Source organism: Neophocaena asiaeorientalis, unplaced genomic scaffold (assembly GCF_003031525.2).
Source record: "Neophocaena asiaeorientalis asiaeorientalis breed wild unplaced genomic scaffold, Neophocaena_asiaeorientalis_V1.1 scaffold46, whole genome shotgun sequence".
Lineage (NCBI taxonomy): Eukaryota > Metazoa > Chordata > Mammalia > Artiodactyla > Phocoenidae > Neophocaena > Neophocaena asiaeorientalis.
Genome location: NW_020175393.1, coordinates 846,296 through 859,666, shown reverse-complemented (window position 1 = coordinate 859,666; position 13,371 = coordinate 846,296). Strand labels below are relative to the sequence as shown.

Here is a 13,371-nt window from a genome sequence, read left to right as displayed (position 1 = left end):
CGCGATGGAAGTGCCCACCGCGAGTTCTGTCTGCCACCCAGTGGCCGCTGAAATAAACGGCTTCTTTCCTTTGTTGGCTCCGGCTCTGTATTTTGTTTGTTGGCTCTGGTCTTTTATTTTGCTAAAAAAAAAAAAAAAAAAAAAAAAAAAAAAATCGACAGAGAGGTAGATGATGCCACACAAGCAACTGAAAACCACCAAGGCAGATGCCTCGATGGATCTGAAAAGACTTCCCTGTAGTAAATGTTAGATAGTTTCCTTTCCTTTAGCTCACTGCTGAACCGCGACGCCTATCTTCTCCCCCGCGAGCCCGCGGCTCCCCGGGTTCAGATGCTGACGGGCACGGAGGACACCGAGCTGGCGCGGGACTCTCGGGTCACGTGATTGGGCATGGCCAGGGTGCAGCACGACACGCCCACGGTGGCCTCGGGCAGTTCGTCGTCCTCCGTCCACTCGTTGAGCTCGGGGCTGAAGCACTGGATGCACTTCTTGTACTTCCTTTCGCCCTCGTTCCAGCCGCCCAGCAGGTAGGCGCGGCCGTGCAGCGTCGAGGCGCCCGCCGTGCTCACGCCCACGGGCAGAGGCGCCGCGTAGCTCCACTGGCCGGTAGCCGGGTTGAAGCTCTCCACGGTTAGCACGTCCACGCGTTCGCCGCGCGGCCCCAGCTGGCTGCCGCCCATCACGTACACGCGCTCGCCCAGCGCCACCGTGCAATGCCAGCCCCGCGGCGTGCTGAGCGCCGGCAGCTCCTGCCACGCATCGCGGGCCGGGTCGTAGGCGCACACGGAGCGCGAGTAGGCGCCGCCGATGTAGCCGCCGGTCACCAGCACGCGGCCGTCGGCCACCGCGCTGGCGTGGCAACAGCGCGCCACCTCCAGGGGCGCCTTGGGCTGCCACTGGTTGGCGGACGGCACGTAGCACTCGAGCGAGGCCAGGCTGCCCTCGGCGTTGCGGCCGCCCACGGCGTACAGGAGCCCGTTGAACACGCTCAGGCTGAAGTGCGTCCGCTTCTGGTTCATGCTAGCCAGGTGGATCCAGGTGTTGAAGCGGGGATCGTATCTGGAAGTGGTAGAGCAAGCGTGACAGCCTTGTGGGCGGCAGCCGGGGAACCCAGGTGACGCCGCCAACCAGGACGTGGGAGACTCGACACTATCCTTGCGAGGAGGCTGGGGATCCATCGCAGCTCCTCGCCTGGAGGCTGCTAATCCTCTCTCAACCAGTAAAAATATGCGACCCTTGGTAAAGGCAGGGCAGGCATAAGTGACTCCCCCTCCTCCCGTTTATAAAAGCAGCTACTGGGAGACCACCCCGCTGAGACCGACCTCCAGTCCCCTTTTCTTCATATTCAAATCCATCATCCTGTAGGATTTAGGGGATGCGCACGTGGAGGAAGGGTGGAAGCTGGATATTTGTGGAATCGGAGAAGGGAATATGGCCACATTAAAGTCAATTCCACGGAGAAGGGAATATGGCCACATTAAAGTCAATTCCACATATCTTCAGACACCAGCCACCCCTAGCTCATTCTCATGGCTTAATCAAGAAAGTTGACTGAGTTCCTACGTTCTCACAAACCCCTTCTCGTTCACGCACCTCTCCTGGCCATTGCCACTGTAAAGCTAAGTCACTAAGTCTTCTGTCATCTGTTTAGATCGAGAATAATAGAACTCATGTCCCAGTGCATCAACAAAGCTTTAACTTTTGATGCTTCTCTATTTTCTAGCACTTATTAGTAGGTCTGACTTTTCAGTGTAGGTGTATATTTTTTTCAGTGTTCAGCATTACAGTTATTATACCATAAGCACTGAAGTCAATACCTCAAAAACAGTGACTTGGGTACAAGTAGTTATTAGCAGGAGGAAAATAAGGCACCCATAGTAAACTAACACTTTCCATAGTTCCAAGTATTGTAAACACAGAACTGACTCTGTTTGATGTTCATTCATATTTGTCTCATTTCACCTCCAAATCAAAACTTAACCATAGCTATAAATTAAGGGCTAAAAATCAATTGTTTGGATTCGTTTAAATGACACACATGTACATATAATGAAACAATAAAGAATATTTTTTATGATTTACTAGATGAATTTTCAGATCTTGCTCATTAGCTATGTTTGCCTTTGAACCACTACCATGATAGAAGCATGACTTTCTGAACATTTCATGTATATGGAGGTTTAATTTTTTATTATAAATATACAAAAATAATATGCATTTGAATTCCACTTTCTGCAGGATTTATCATGCTTTTACTCTTGTTTACATGTATCAAAAATATTGATGGTATTCAGTCTTTAAAGAAATATTTAAAGTTAATTAGCTGCCACATTTTTAATGATCTCATTCTGGTTGCCAGTTATAAATCTGAAGTCATCAGTAACAGTCCACTTAAAAAGAAATTTTGTATCATTTTAATCTTTCTTACCACTTAATGTTAAAAACTAAATTTGCACCCAGTTTCTTTCAAAAAGGCAGGGCATTGTGGAGAGCACCCTGACCAGAAATGAGAAAATGTGAATTCTACTTACTAGTGGTATCACTTCTCTTGGTGTCAAATTTCTCACATGTAAAATCAGAATCATCATATCTTCCGTGCTCGCTTCATTGGCTTATTGGGAAAATTATAATGCATAATATATGTGAGTGCACTTTATATAATGTGAAGTGATATATATATGTAATGTGGCATTATTATTATTATTGATTTACTGAGCCAATGAATTAAGCTAATGATTAACTTCATTCTATGTCAGGGCAATTTCCTCATACCATTGAACGATTTCTATTCCTAATAAAAGAGCCAGTACCTGCAGAAATTGCTGACTGCATGCTTGGCTTGATTTCTTGCATCATTCTGGTCTTCACCACCGGCCACATAAAGAAATCCATCCATCACAGCCACGCACTGATTAAAACTCTTGGCTGGCATCTCTGTAAGCTTGCTCCATCCATTTTCAGGGTCTCTATACAAGACGTCTCTGCTAAGGGACTTCTCAGTAAGGCCTGGACGGCCCCCCACAGTGACAAGCACACGACAGCCCCCTCGGATTCTCGTGCGTCTAGACTGCAATGTGTTCTGATGATAGGGAAGTAAGTGGTAGTTCATAGCATCTACAAGAAGCTTGTGACAATCAGCATCTTGCATCATTCTCGGTACTGACTGAACGTAACTGACCAGGTCTTGCGCAGAGATGGTACCAAAGCGAATATTGCTCAAAAGATCGGCAGCATATTTCACTCTCTTTTGGTCAAATTCTAACCATTTCATTGCAATCTGGAATGCTACTATTTCAGAAGGCAACTGTAAGTCATCATCCATAAGAAGTTCATTAATTTGCTCAAATGTAAGTTTCATAAACTGATCTGATTCTGCAAATTCAAGGAAGTTATCCCGGATAAATTTTTGGGCTGCTGCCTTTGCATTTCTCAGGGAGTATGTTTCGGCAATGTTCGCAATGTACATGCAATTCTCAACACTCATTTCTTGTATCAGAAAGTCACTGCACATCTTGACAAGGGTATGGATCTGAAGATAAACAGCAGCAGAAATAATGCTTCCTATGGTATACAAGGAGAGAGTGAGCTTTCCAGTGTAGGCGTATGCAATGACCGTGGCCAGGCCCAGCGGTGCGATATCACTGAGATCCACCCTTTGGGTAGAGGGGTCTTTTTTTAGGATGTTGTAAAAGTACTCACTGCAAGAAGCCATCACTGACTTGTGAACGTCAAAGGATTTTGTTTTGGTGCCGATGACTAAGTCGCAAAGGAAGCTCTCCTGCCTCATTTTACTTAAACCTTCCAAGAGGTTGGGGCCGTAAGAAGCATCTGTTAATTCAGAAGAGATGCAGCTAAGGCCATTGCCTCCCTCCAGGAGCCCATTCAAAGCGTTGAGTTTGTTGAGGGGGCTGTCTTCTACAATGATGGTCATCTCATTGATGTTGCCTTTGTTCTTTCTGACAGTCTTCTTTTTGGGGGCCATGGTGGCAAACACACTGTCACAGGCAAGAACTTGCTAAAAAAAAAAAAAAAGAAAAGACATGGTTTTATTTTAATTGTGCATTAAACTTTGAAATGCTACATTGAGAAACTTTCCTTTTTTTAATAAGATAGTAGTTTTTTAATGGCATAACGTAGATTGATTAAAGTCTCAAAACTAGATTTAAAGACTTACATTAAACTAGATGCACATCTTATTCACCGTTTACTTCAGCATCGATCATTGTAGACAATTCTAGAAACATTTATATTATCAAATGAGACCTCTCAATAGCTATACGGCCAAGTAATTTTATGTAGCAGAAATGACCCAATATTCTCTGATCTACCTGTACAGTTATTATGGAATAGTAGTTAAACATCTTTTTAAGGGCTTAGTTTATGTTCAGGAAAAAGTGAATGACAACTACCCTGAAGTTTTTCTCTCTCAATAAAATATTATAACACTAAAATTCAGGAATCCGTGTTAAATGTAGAATATATATTAGAATAAACGTGGCTAACAATCAATGGATAAGGAATTGTAATGATAGTCAAGTACTTTCTACTCTACATAGTCACTAAAATAATTTCCAGTTGAATTTCTAAATGACTCACAAACACACACAAACTTACACAAGAACTAGAACAAAGTAGTTTTTAAAAAAATCTTAGAGTAGGAAAGACCCTCTTAAGCATAACATAAAATCCAGAAGCATAAAGGGGAAGACTGAAATATCTGAATATTAAAAAAATGAAAATGTATATCTATAAAACAGCACCAACTATTAAATATAAAAGACAAGCAACAGACTATGAAGACAAATATTTGTAACATTTTTGACAGATAAAAGGTTAAAGTGAAGTTAACACAGTATTTATTTTTATTTATTTTTTGGCCTTGCCGGATCCTAGTTCACCGACCAGGGATCGAACCTGGGACCCAGCAGTGAAAGCGCCAAGTCCTAACCACTGGACCGCCAGGGAATTCCCTAACGATATTTAAAGGGCTCATAAAGTTAATAAGTCAAAGGTAATCCAAGTAGAAAGTGCACAAAGACTATGTCTAGGTAACAAGGTTGTTCACAGAAAATAAAATACAGTTAATATTTTTAAAAAGCTGAGCTAACAATAATCAGAGAACTGTCAACTGAAATCCAGAGAGCCTTTTTATTTTTTTGTCGTCAAATTTTGCTTATCAAGTGGTTAAAATATTTTAAAATATTCAGAATATCAGATATTGGTGTGGTACTCTCCATACACTGTTGATGGGAGTATAACTGATACAGTCTTTTGAATAATAATTTAGCAGCCCATTAAGAATAAAAACTATTTTTATGCTTTGACACTAAAGTTCTAAATCTACTAATGTGCCTCTTAGAAATATATTTATATAGATGCTGACATATTAAGGACAGTAACCATTTCCTATTATCAATGTTATAAATATTTGAACCAGTTTAAATCTATAGGAAGTGTAGATTTAGCTCTATTACATAGCTCTGAACAGCTCTAATATTAAATGTAGCCTTGAAATATATTGTTTACCAAATAAATACATGGCCCTTAAAGTATCACAGATTAAATTATTTTAGCCCTTCTCAAAATATTGGGCATAGTCATCAGAAGATGCTACACTTAGGCTTTTTATTTTTATTTTTTTTTTGCTATACGCGGGCCTCTCACTGTTGTGGCCGCTCCCGTTGCGGAGCACAGGCTCCGGACGCGCAGTCTCAGCGGCCATGGCTCACGGGCCCAGCCGCTCCGCGGCATGCGGGATGCGGGATCTTCCCGGACCGGGGCACGAACCCATGTCCCCTGCATCGGTAGGCGGACTCTCAACCACTGCGCCACCAGGGAAGCCCCACTTAGACTTTTAGATGGATTTTATCTATAGCCTTTCACTTTCTTGTGAAATTACTGGTGTTACTTTTTTCATTTTTATTTTTTATTGAAGTATAGTTGATTTACAATGTCATCTTAGTTTCAGGTGTACAGCACAGTGATTCAGAATATATATATTCTTTTTCTGATTCTTTTCCCTTATAGGTTATTACAAAACATTGAGTATAGTTCCCTGTGTTACACAATAGGTCCTTGTTGGTTATCTATTTTATATATAGTAGTGTGTGTATTTTAATCCCAACCTCCTAATTTATCCCTCCCTCCCTTTTCACCCTTTGGTAACCATAAGTTTGTTTCCTATGTCTGTGGATCTATTTCTGTTTTGTAAATAAGTTCATTTGTATCTTTTTTTGTTTGTTTTTGTTGTTTTTTTAGTTTCCACATAGAAGTGATAGCATATGATACTTGTCTTTCTCTCTCTGGCTTACTTCACTTAGTATGATAATCTCTAGGTTCATCCATTTTTTTTTTCATTTTAAAAATAACAAAATCAGTATGTGTAGTTCAACAACTCACAGTTTGCTTTATATCATTCCAGATAATTGTATATGCTTATGCAAACTTATATTTGCATAGTTTGAGCAGTGGTGTGCTGGTAAATCAACTCTCCAGGGGGGGTAAAATACCCCTTATTTGCAAGGTGCTAATTTCTTTAGTACAAATATACTTGTTGTGGTTGGTTTTAAGCTACCAACAACCAGTTTGCTAAATTCCTGAAAATGTAAATTGGTTCTCATGAGCTCCAGCATACCACTATAAGAGAACTTGTATCAAAACAAGTTTATGCTGTATTAGTCAGCAGTTTGCTTTTTTCACTTGGATGTACTCATGTACATCTTTCCATATCAGCACATACATAAATTTATATCATTGTCCCTAACAGCTGCATAGATTCCCATAGTAAGGATATATAAAACTTGTTCAATTATTCCCTTGTTGATGCACATTTAGATGTTTAGGTGTTTTATAGTTTTTTGAGGGGTGGTGTGTGTGTGTGTGTGTGTGTGTGTGTGTTTTTGTCTCACTGTTGAGTTCATCCTGAGAGGTAAAACTTAGCTTTGATCCCCCTTGAAAGTCTTCAGTTTAATTACTGGAATAGATGTTAAAAACAATTCCATAACCTTTCTGTTGTGTTTGTTCCTGTTCTTTTCCACGTGGAAGGAGAGTTAGCAAGTAGGTAGGAAACAGAGAAGGTCTTTTGCTTTGCCAGGGCTTTTTTTCTTCCTCGTTAAGCTCTGTCATATTCACATTTGTTTTTGTTTACAAGACTGTAGCACATTTGTCCTTCCTCATTCTTTCTTGCAGGCAAAGCCACATGCATCCTTACCTTGTGAAACAGATTTTCAACCCACCATCATTTTAGTCTTCAAATGCATTTGACTTAGGTGGTAAGTGTCCCCTTGTTGGATTTTTTCTGGGGAAAATTTTAAAAATTTTGTTCAGCAAGTAGTTATCAGACGCCTGTTGCTGTGTGGACGGCACTGTACTGGGAGTGATGGAGCAAATACGATATGTAATCTGTGTTAAATAGATAAACAATGACAAGTACAAGATGACAACAAGAAAGTAGGGAATCGCAGCAGAGTAACTTAAAAAAACAAAACAAAAACCCAGTAGATCCTACCAGTAGGAGCACAAATGTGTTTTTGCAAATGGCCCTTACTATTTTCCTGGAGGAAGTCCTATGGGCAATTTTTTACTCATTTGGACGTCAGGCTTATAACCACTCATTGTTTTGGAGGAAATCCTGGGAATTAAACAATACGCTTGTAAATAATCCATGAGTCAAAGAAGAAATTAGACAGTATTTCAAACTGAATGAGAATGAAAATGAAAATACAATGTAAATACCAGCTCCACTATTTATCTGAGCTGTGAGTTTCCATAGATTACTAACCTCTTAGAGTCTCCACTCTACTGGCTTACCTCTAAAGTAAAGATAATAATGGTGCTTGCCTGTCGGGTGGTCCATGAAAGCTTAGTGAGAAATGTCTGTACAGCATTTCATAGGGTGTCTTGCAAAATGCGAATGTTCAAAAAATTTGAATTGTTTTCATTAAAATCAATAACCTTCTTAGATGTGTTTTAGGGAATGAAGGAAGTAACCTGTTTAAGCTTTGGGGTGAAACCAATCAGAGAAAGTGGCCACAGGATGGAGATGCAGTCATGGGGATCAAGAGTAGATTTCTGGAACAGTTAAACATTTCTAAGGGATTTTTGAAAATGCCAGGGAGAGAAATGGAACTCATGCAATGACATAGGCTGAAGAACAGATTATTTACTTTGCTATGAATGAGAAAGGTAACCCTGGAAATTTAAGAAACTTGGGACATAGGTTATGTCAGGAAAATAACAGATTATATAGAACAGATTGAATCTATGAACCTGGACTTCAGATTTCAAATGAAAGGAACTGTTTTGTTGGAGTGGGGTTAGGATGGGAAGATTTGTAGATAACAGGAATCTTGCCGGTTCCAGGAATGAAAGGTTTTTAAGAGGAGTAGGTATAGGAGGGGGAAGGCCTTTAAAGCAGAGGAAATGCCTGTTATGGAAGCAGGGAGGGGTGACTCGGCACGGGATGTGCAGACGAAGAAGATTGCTGGAGTGAGGGAGACAGGTAGGCAGGTAACACGAGGATACAGAAAGGATGCTGGATACCAGGAAGGGTTTGAACTTGATGAGTTGCTATGCAAGTGAGAAGGATTAAGGAACCTCCAGGAAGGAGAGCGCACTGAGGCCCTAGTGAAATCAGTCAAATTTCCTCCACGGCTTCCTTCTGTTACTTTCTGTTGCTGCCTTCTCTTTCCTCCATGGTCTGGCCTTCTTGCTGCCCCTGGTGTTCCCGTGGAAACCCTCGTGACCCTTTATCTGAATTCTCTTGCCCTTGTCCCATTTCTCCAGGGCCCTACTGGGTGACACATTAGCTAGTCTGACAGATGATCCAAGCTAATCCATCAGTGGGCAAATCTACTCTTCCTCCCAGAGATGCACGTTTTTTGGAGTTTTTGGGTTTTTTTTATCACTGTACTCCAATGACTCACATACAAATTTCTAACAGAGCTACCACTGTGGAACATATACGCATATTCTTTAAACTAATATTATATTATTATTTACATAATATTTTAACATTAATCAAATTACATTAATTTAATCTTAATATTATTAATATTTTAAATATATACATATTTTCTTAATAAGAGAGGGTTTTTAGAATCCTCAAAATCACTGTGTAAAGGTAACTGGCTTCTTTAGCTCTGAGATTCAGGAGACCATTTAAGAGAGTTTTGAAATCAGAGCCTGCAGACCACTTCCTTGTGGCCATATTTCCCCAGATATGCTCATAAATTCAGTCTTTCTCTACTAGAACTGCCATTACATCCTGTTCCTAGGTCTGCACCTCGAAGGTGAGGCTCTCCATCCACCTGCCCAGGTGTTCTCAGTCTGGGCCATATTCCTCCAATAACATGCTGAAGACCCCTCAGAGGAGTCTGGGGACCAGTCTCACTCCTTGGAAGCTGGGCCAGGCTCTGATGTTGTCCTCTAGGCTGCAGAGGTGTTCACTGCTCCCTACATCCCAAGAAATGCTCTTCCTCTGGCCCTGCTCTTCCATTTCCCAGGGAGGTGGGGCTCCGGCCATGGCTTTTCTCAATTTAAGGCAAGTATGGTAGGAGAGCTACAGGGTGTGCTCCAGTCCCTACTGCAGGGAAGACCAGCTCCCTCTCCATGGATGATTAAAACCCAGAGGCTATGTTCTCACAGGGCAGACTGGGAAGCCTTTGATGACTCTCTAGGACCCTCACACTGAGGCCTTTCTGACATGTCACGCTGGGTACACACACACACACACACACACACACACACACATACCCCATGCCAATTGACCAACTAACCAGCATTTTCCTACAATCACACTTGAATGAAAAGCAAAGGCAGCCTTAAAGGAAAGAAGTTATAAGAGGGCAGCCTAAGGACTCATGAATGGAAGGAAAGGGGAATAGTTTAACTCACTTCCATTTGCTCATCTGGTCACGGTGCTGGACTGCCAGGCTGATGGTGTGGGCTTGTAGAGGATGATTAGAAAAAAATGGAATATTCACAGAAACGTACTACTCAGCTCCAAGGTCATATGTGAACAAGTAGTCAAAGCAATTTGCACAGAAGTCTCATTGTCTTTTCAATTATAACATATATAATTTTTACAGTTATACAAATGTTCACTATGCACCCCTGGGTCATATTGTAAATGATCACAAATGGTGGTCACAGTGATACCAAAACGTGGCTACGAGGAAGAGGCAGTGGTTACAACGAGTTGCCTGTACATGTTCTTATACAATACAGAGTGTGACCTGGTGTTGAGTAATCCATTTCTAAAGCATTCCATTCTTATTGATTCAATAAGCTGGATGGGGCTTTCACTTACTCTTGTTGTTTTCGAAGCTTTTTGTCTTTTTCTTTTCTTTTTTAATGAGTGAGGGCCTTGTGGCCAGAGGCTCAGGGAACCCCCTCCCCAGGCTTGGTAGCTGGGCAGTCGCTGTGATTTCCACACCCCAGGGAGGGCTTTGACTGGGGTCATGGTCAGTCTGCATGGGGTTTGCGTGGTGAGGGGACCAGCCTATCTGAGCTGCCTGCAACTGGGACAGTTTCAAGACTGTTTCTACATTTTTCCTGAAGCATAAAGGGCATGATTCTCCCTCCCCAGCCAGGGGGCTCTAGTGAGTTGTCCCCTTGGGATCAAAAAAGAGCTTTACAGGTGCCCTGGGACCGTTAGTGGCCCTGCCGTAGCAGGACACGCTGGACAGAGCAGGTCGGATGAGCGGCTATTTGGAGGCACTGCAGTGCCCCCCGTCCCTTCCCCTTCTGGGTAAAAAAGGAGACTGCACAGAGCGCAGAAGGTTGTGGAAGGCTCCCCAGGCTATCGGAGTTATCCCTTCATTCTGTGGAGGGAGCTCAGAGAATTCTTCTCTGGTCGTGGACCCCACACCTCCTTCCCTCCCCACTCCATCCACTAGTGCCCAGAGCAGCCTCCCAGGTCCCCTGTAAGAGCTGCCTGTTAGAAAGTGGCAGAAGGGCAACAGAGGCACGATTCCACGCCCTCCTCCCACAGCCCACTGCCGGTCTTGGCTCTCGTGTCATTTCTATGATGATAGTGTCGTGTATTCAACACGTGATAACAGCTGGGCAGTTAAGTGAGCCGTCAAATTTGCCGTGATCGGGCTTCCCTGGTGGTGCAGTGGTTGAGAGTCTGCCTGTCGATGCAAGGGACACGGCTTCGTGCCCCGGTCCGGGAAGATCCCACGTGCCGCGGAGCGGCTGGGCCCGTGAGCCATGGCCGCTGAGCCTGCACATCTGGAGCCTGTGCTCCACAACGGGAGAGGCCACAACAGTGAGAGGCCCACGTAACGCAACAACAACAGCAACAAAATTTGCCGTGATCTTTTGTATTTGCCAATTTAAGCATGTGAATAATTAATTCCTAAATATAAATCACCAAGCACGAATCTAGACTATGTATTCAATGTAAACTATTACTTTCATTTCTACCTAAAATAATAATTGTAGAGCTAGCATGTGTAACTTGAGGAATAACTGTGTGCTGAGCCTAGGTAAATACTTGACATGATTTTATTTTTTAAAATTTAAGCATTGTGACAATTCTAAAAGGCAGGTAATATTATGTTCATTTTACAAATGAAGAAATTAAGGTTCAGAGAGAGTTTTAAAAACATATCCAAGGTCACAGGATGGGTATATAAAGTGTAGTAGGGCAAAGATTCAAACCCAGATTGAACCCTGACCCCCTATATAGCCCTTATATCCAGGGCAGGTTGAAATCTGTCGCAGGTTAAAAAGTTAACTCCTTCCAACATGGGAAGATTGAGATTGAGTGAGGTGGAACTCAAATTTATAAAATCAAAGTTTGGATATGGAGAACATGAAATGGTTCTTTATAGCTCCAAATACTGAAATAAAAGAGCTGCCCTTTTAATTGTAAGACAGATTCGTTTGGGGACAATCAGAGCCTATGGGTTTCTTTATCCTATTAGGGGTTGTAAGTCTATGAAACTCTCTAGTAGTTTGGGTAAGCCAAAAACAGAAGTAGGTTCAAGGAGATCTTGTATGAATTTGTTGATCAGAGAATCAGACACCTCCTTTTCAGTGTTAGGTTGAATACGGAATTATCAATTTTTGTTTAAAGACAAATATTATCAATTTCTGATGGCTCAACTTAGCTAGAGGCCTGCTATCTATAACATATACACACTCTATACATAAAGCTAACTTCTATTTTCCAAACCTGGATACAGGATGTAAGGACCCTGTGCTAAGATTTTTGGTTTTGTTGAAAATTGTAGTAAAATAGCTCTTTCTTTTACTTGTCTTCTGTTTGTGTAACGTTAAGGTTGCAGGAAGTGGGGTTAGAAATCTAGTTTGTAAGACTAATGTCCCTTTGGTTGTCACAGAACTGAGAATCGGGTTTTGATGGTAATTTTGCTCTAACCATTTGAAAGACCTATGGCAAAACATTCAGCTTTTTAGGATTTCAGTTTAATCATCTGTCAGATGAGATGTGTACCTTTCATTTGTAAAATTTTACAGAGAGTTAAAAATAAACAGCTGGCTTTTGCTGTCAGAATAGTCAAAGTCCGGTCTGTATCACTTCTCCCCCCTTCCACTCGCCCCCCCCAATATGGCCTTTTAGAACCCTAGCATCAACTCATGATCAGATATGGATAAACCAACACAGACAGGGGATTCTCCATCTGCAAGTCATGCATTTGGGTCTGAGTTGCCAAATTTAGTAAATAAAAATATAGGATCTCCAGATAAATTTGAATTTTAGAAAAACCACCAATCTATTTTAGTATTTAAATATATCCCAGGTGATATTTGGGACATACTTATAATAAAAACTGGTTTGTGGTTTATCTGAAGTTCAGTGTACTTGGGTGTCCTGTATTTTATCAGGCAACCCTTTTCTGGGTTGGGTTTCAGGTGAGCCCAGGAATTCCATGAACATTTCTGGAATATTATGAAAACATGTTGTGCATGTGTGTTTATGTGTATTTTTCTATAAAGTGGGCCCAGAGCTTTCAGAGATTCACAAAAAGGTCCATAACCCCAAACAGATCCAGAACCGTTGGACTGAAGTGAGGCTGCCAAGACATGGTAACATAATTCTACCCTCTTCTACAAGGGGGCAAGTCCATGTGACAGGATCACACCTGTCCCTCCTGGCCTGAAACAGATTTCAGATGAAAACTCCTAGAACCGATTACAGAAAAGAACTGTCACTGTATATGTAAGAGCATTCTCTCTCCTGCTGCCCTCCACCCTGGCCTCCTGGGAGAGACTGTACCCAGGGCAAGCTGGGAAGCCATGTGTGCCAAAGTGTCACTGTCACTCTCATGCCAGAATGAGCTGGGGTCCCAGAAGGTCTTCTTGCCAAGGGGGCGTCAGCTGCGTCCGCTCCCGGCCGCCGCC

At 42.2% G+C, this 13,371-nt stretch overlaps 1 protein-coding gene across 1 annotated transcript in view; it reads right to left on the bottom strand.

The window, feature by feature from the left end:
- Positions 1–326: 326 nt before the first annotated feature.
- The window catches only part of KLHL31 (kelch like family member 31), a 13,863-nt gene continuing 818 nt past the window's right edge, over positions 327–13,371 (bottom strand). The window contains exons 2-3 of the mRNA XM_024765853.1: positions 2,811–4,015; positions 327–1,059 (exon numbers count right to left, since the gene is read on the bottom strand). Coding sequence (XP_024621621.1) covers positions 327–1,059; positions 2,811–3,982 — 1,905 coding nt within the window. The 5' untranslated portion in view covers positions 3,983–4,015. The remainder of the gene's footprint in view (positions 1,060–2,810; positions 4,016–13,371) is intronic.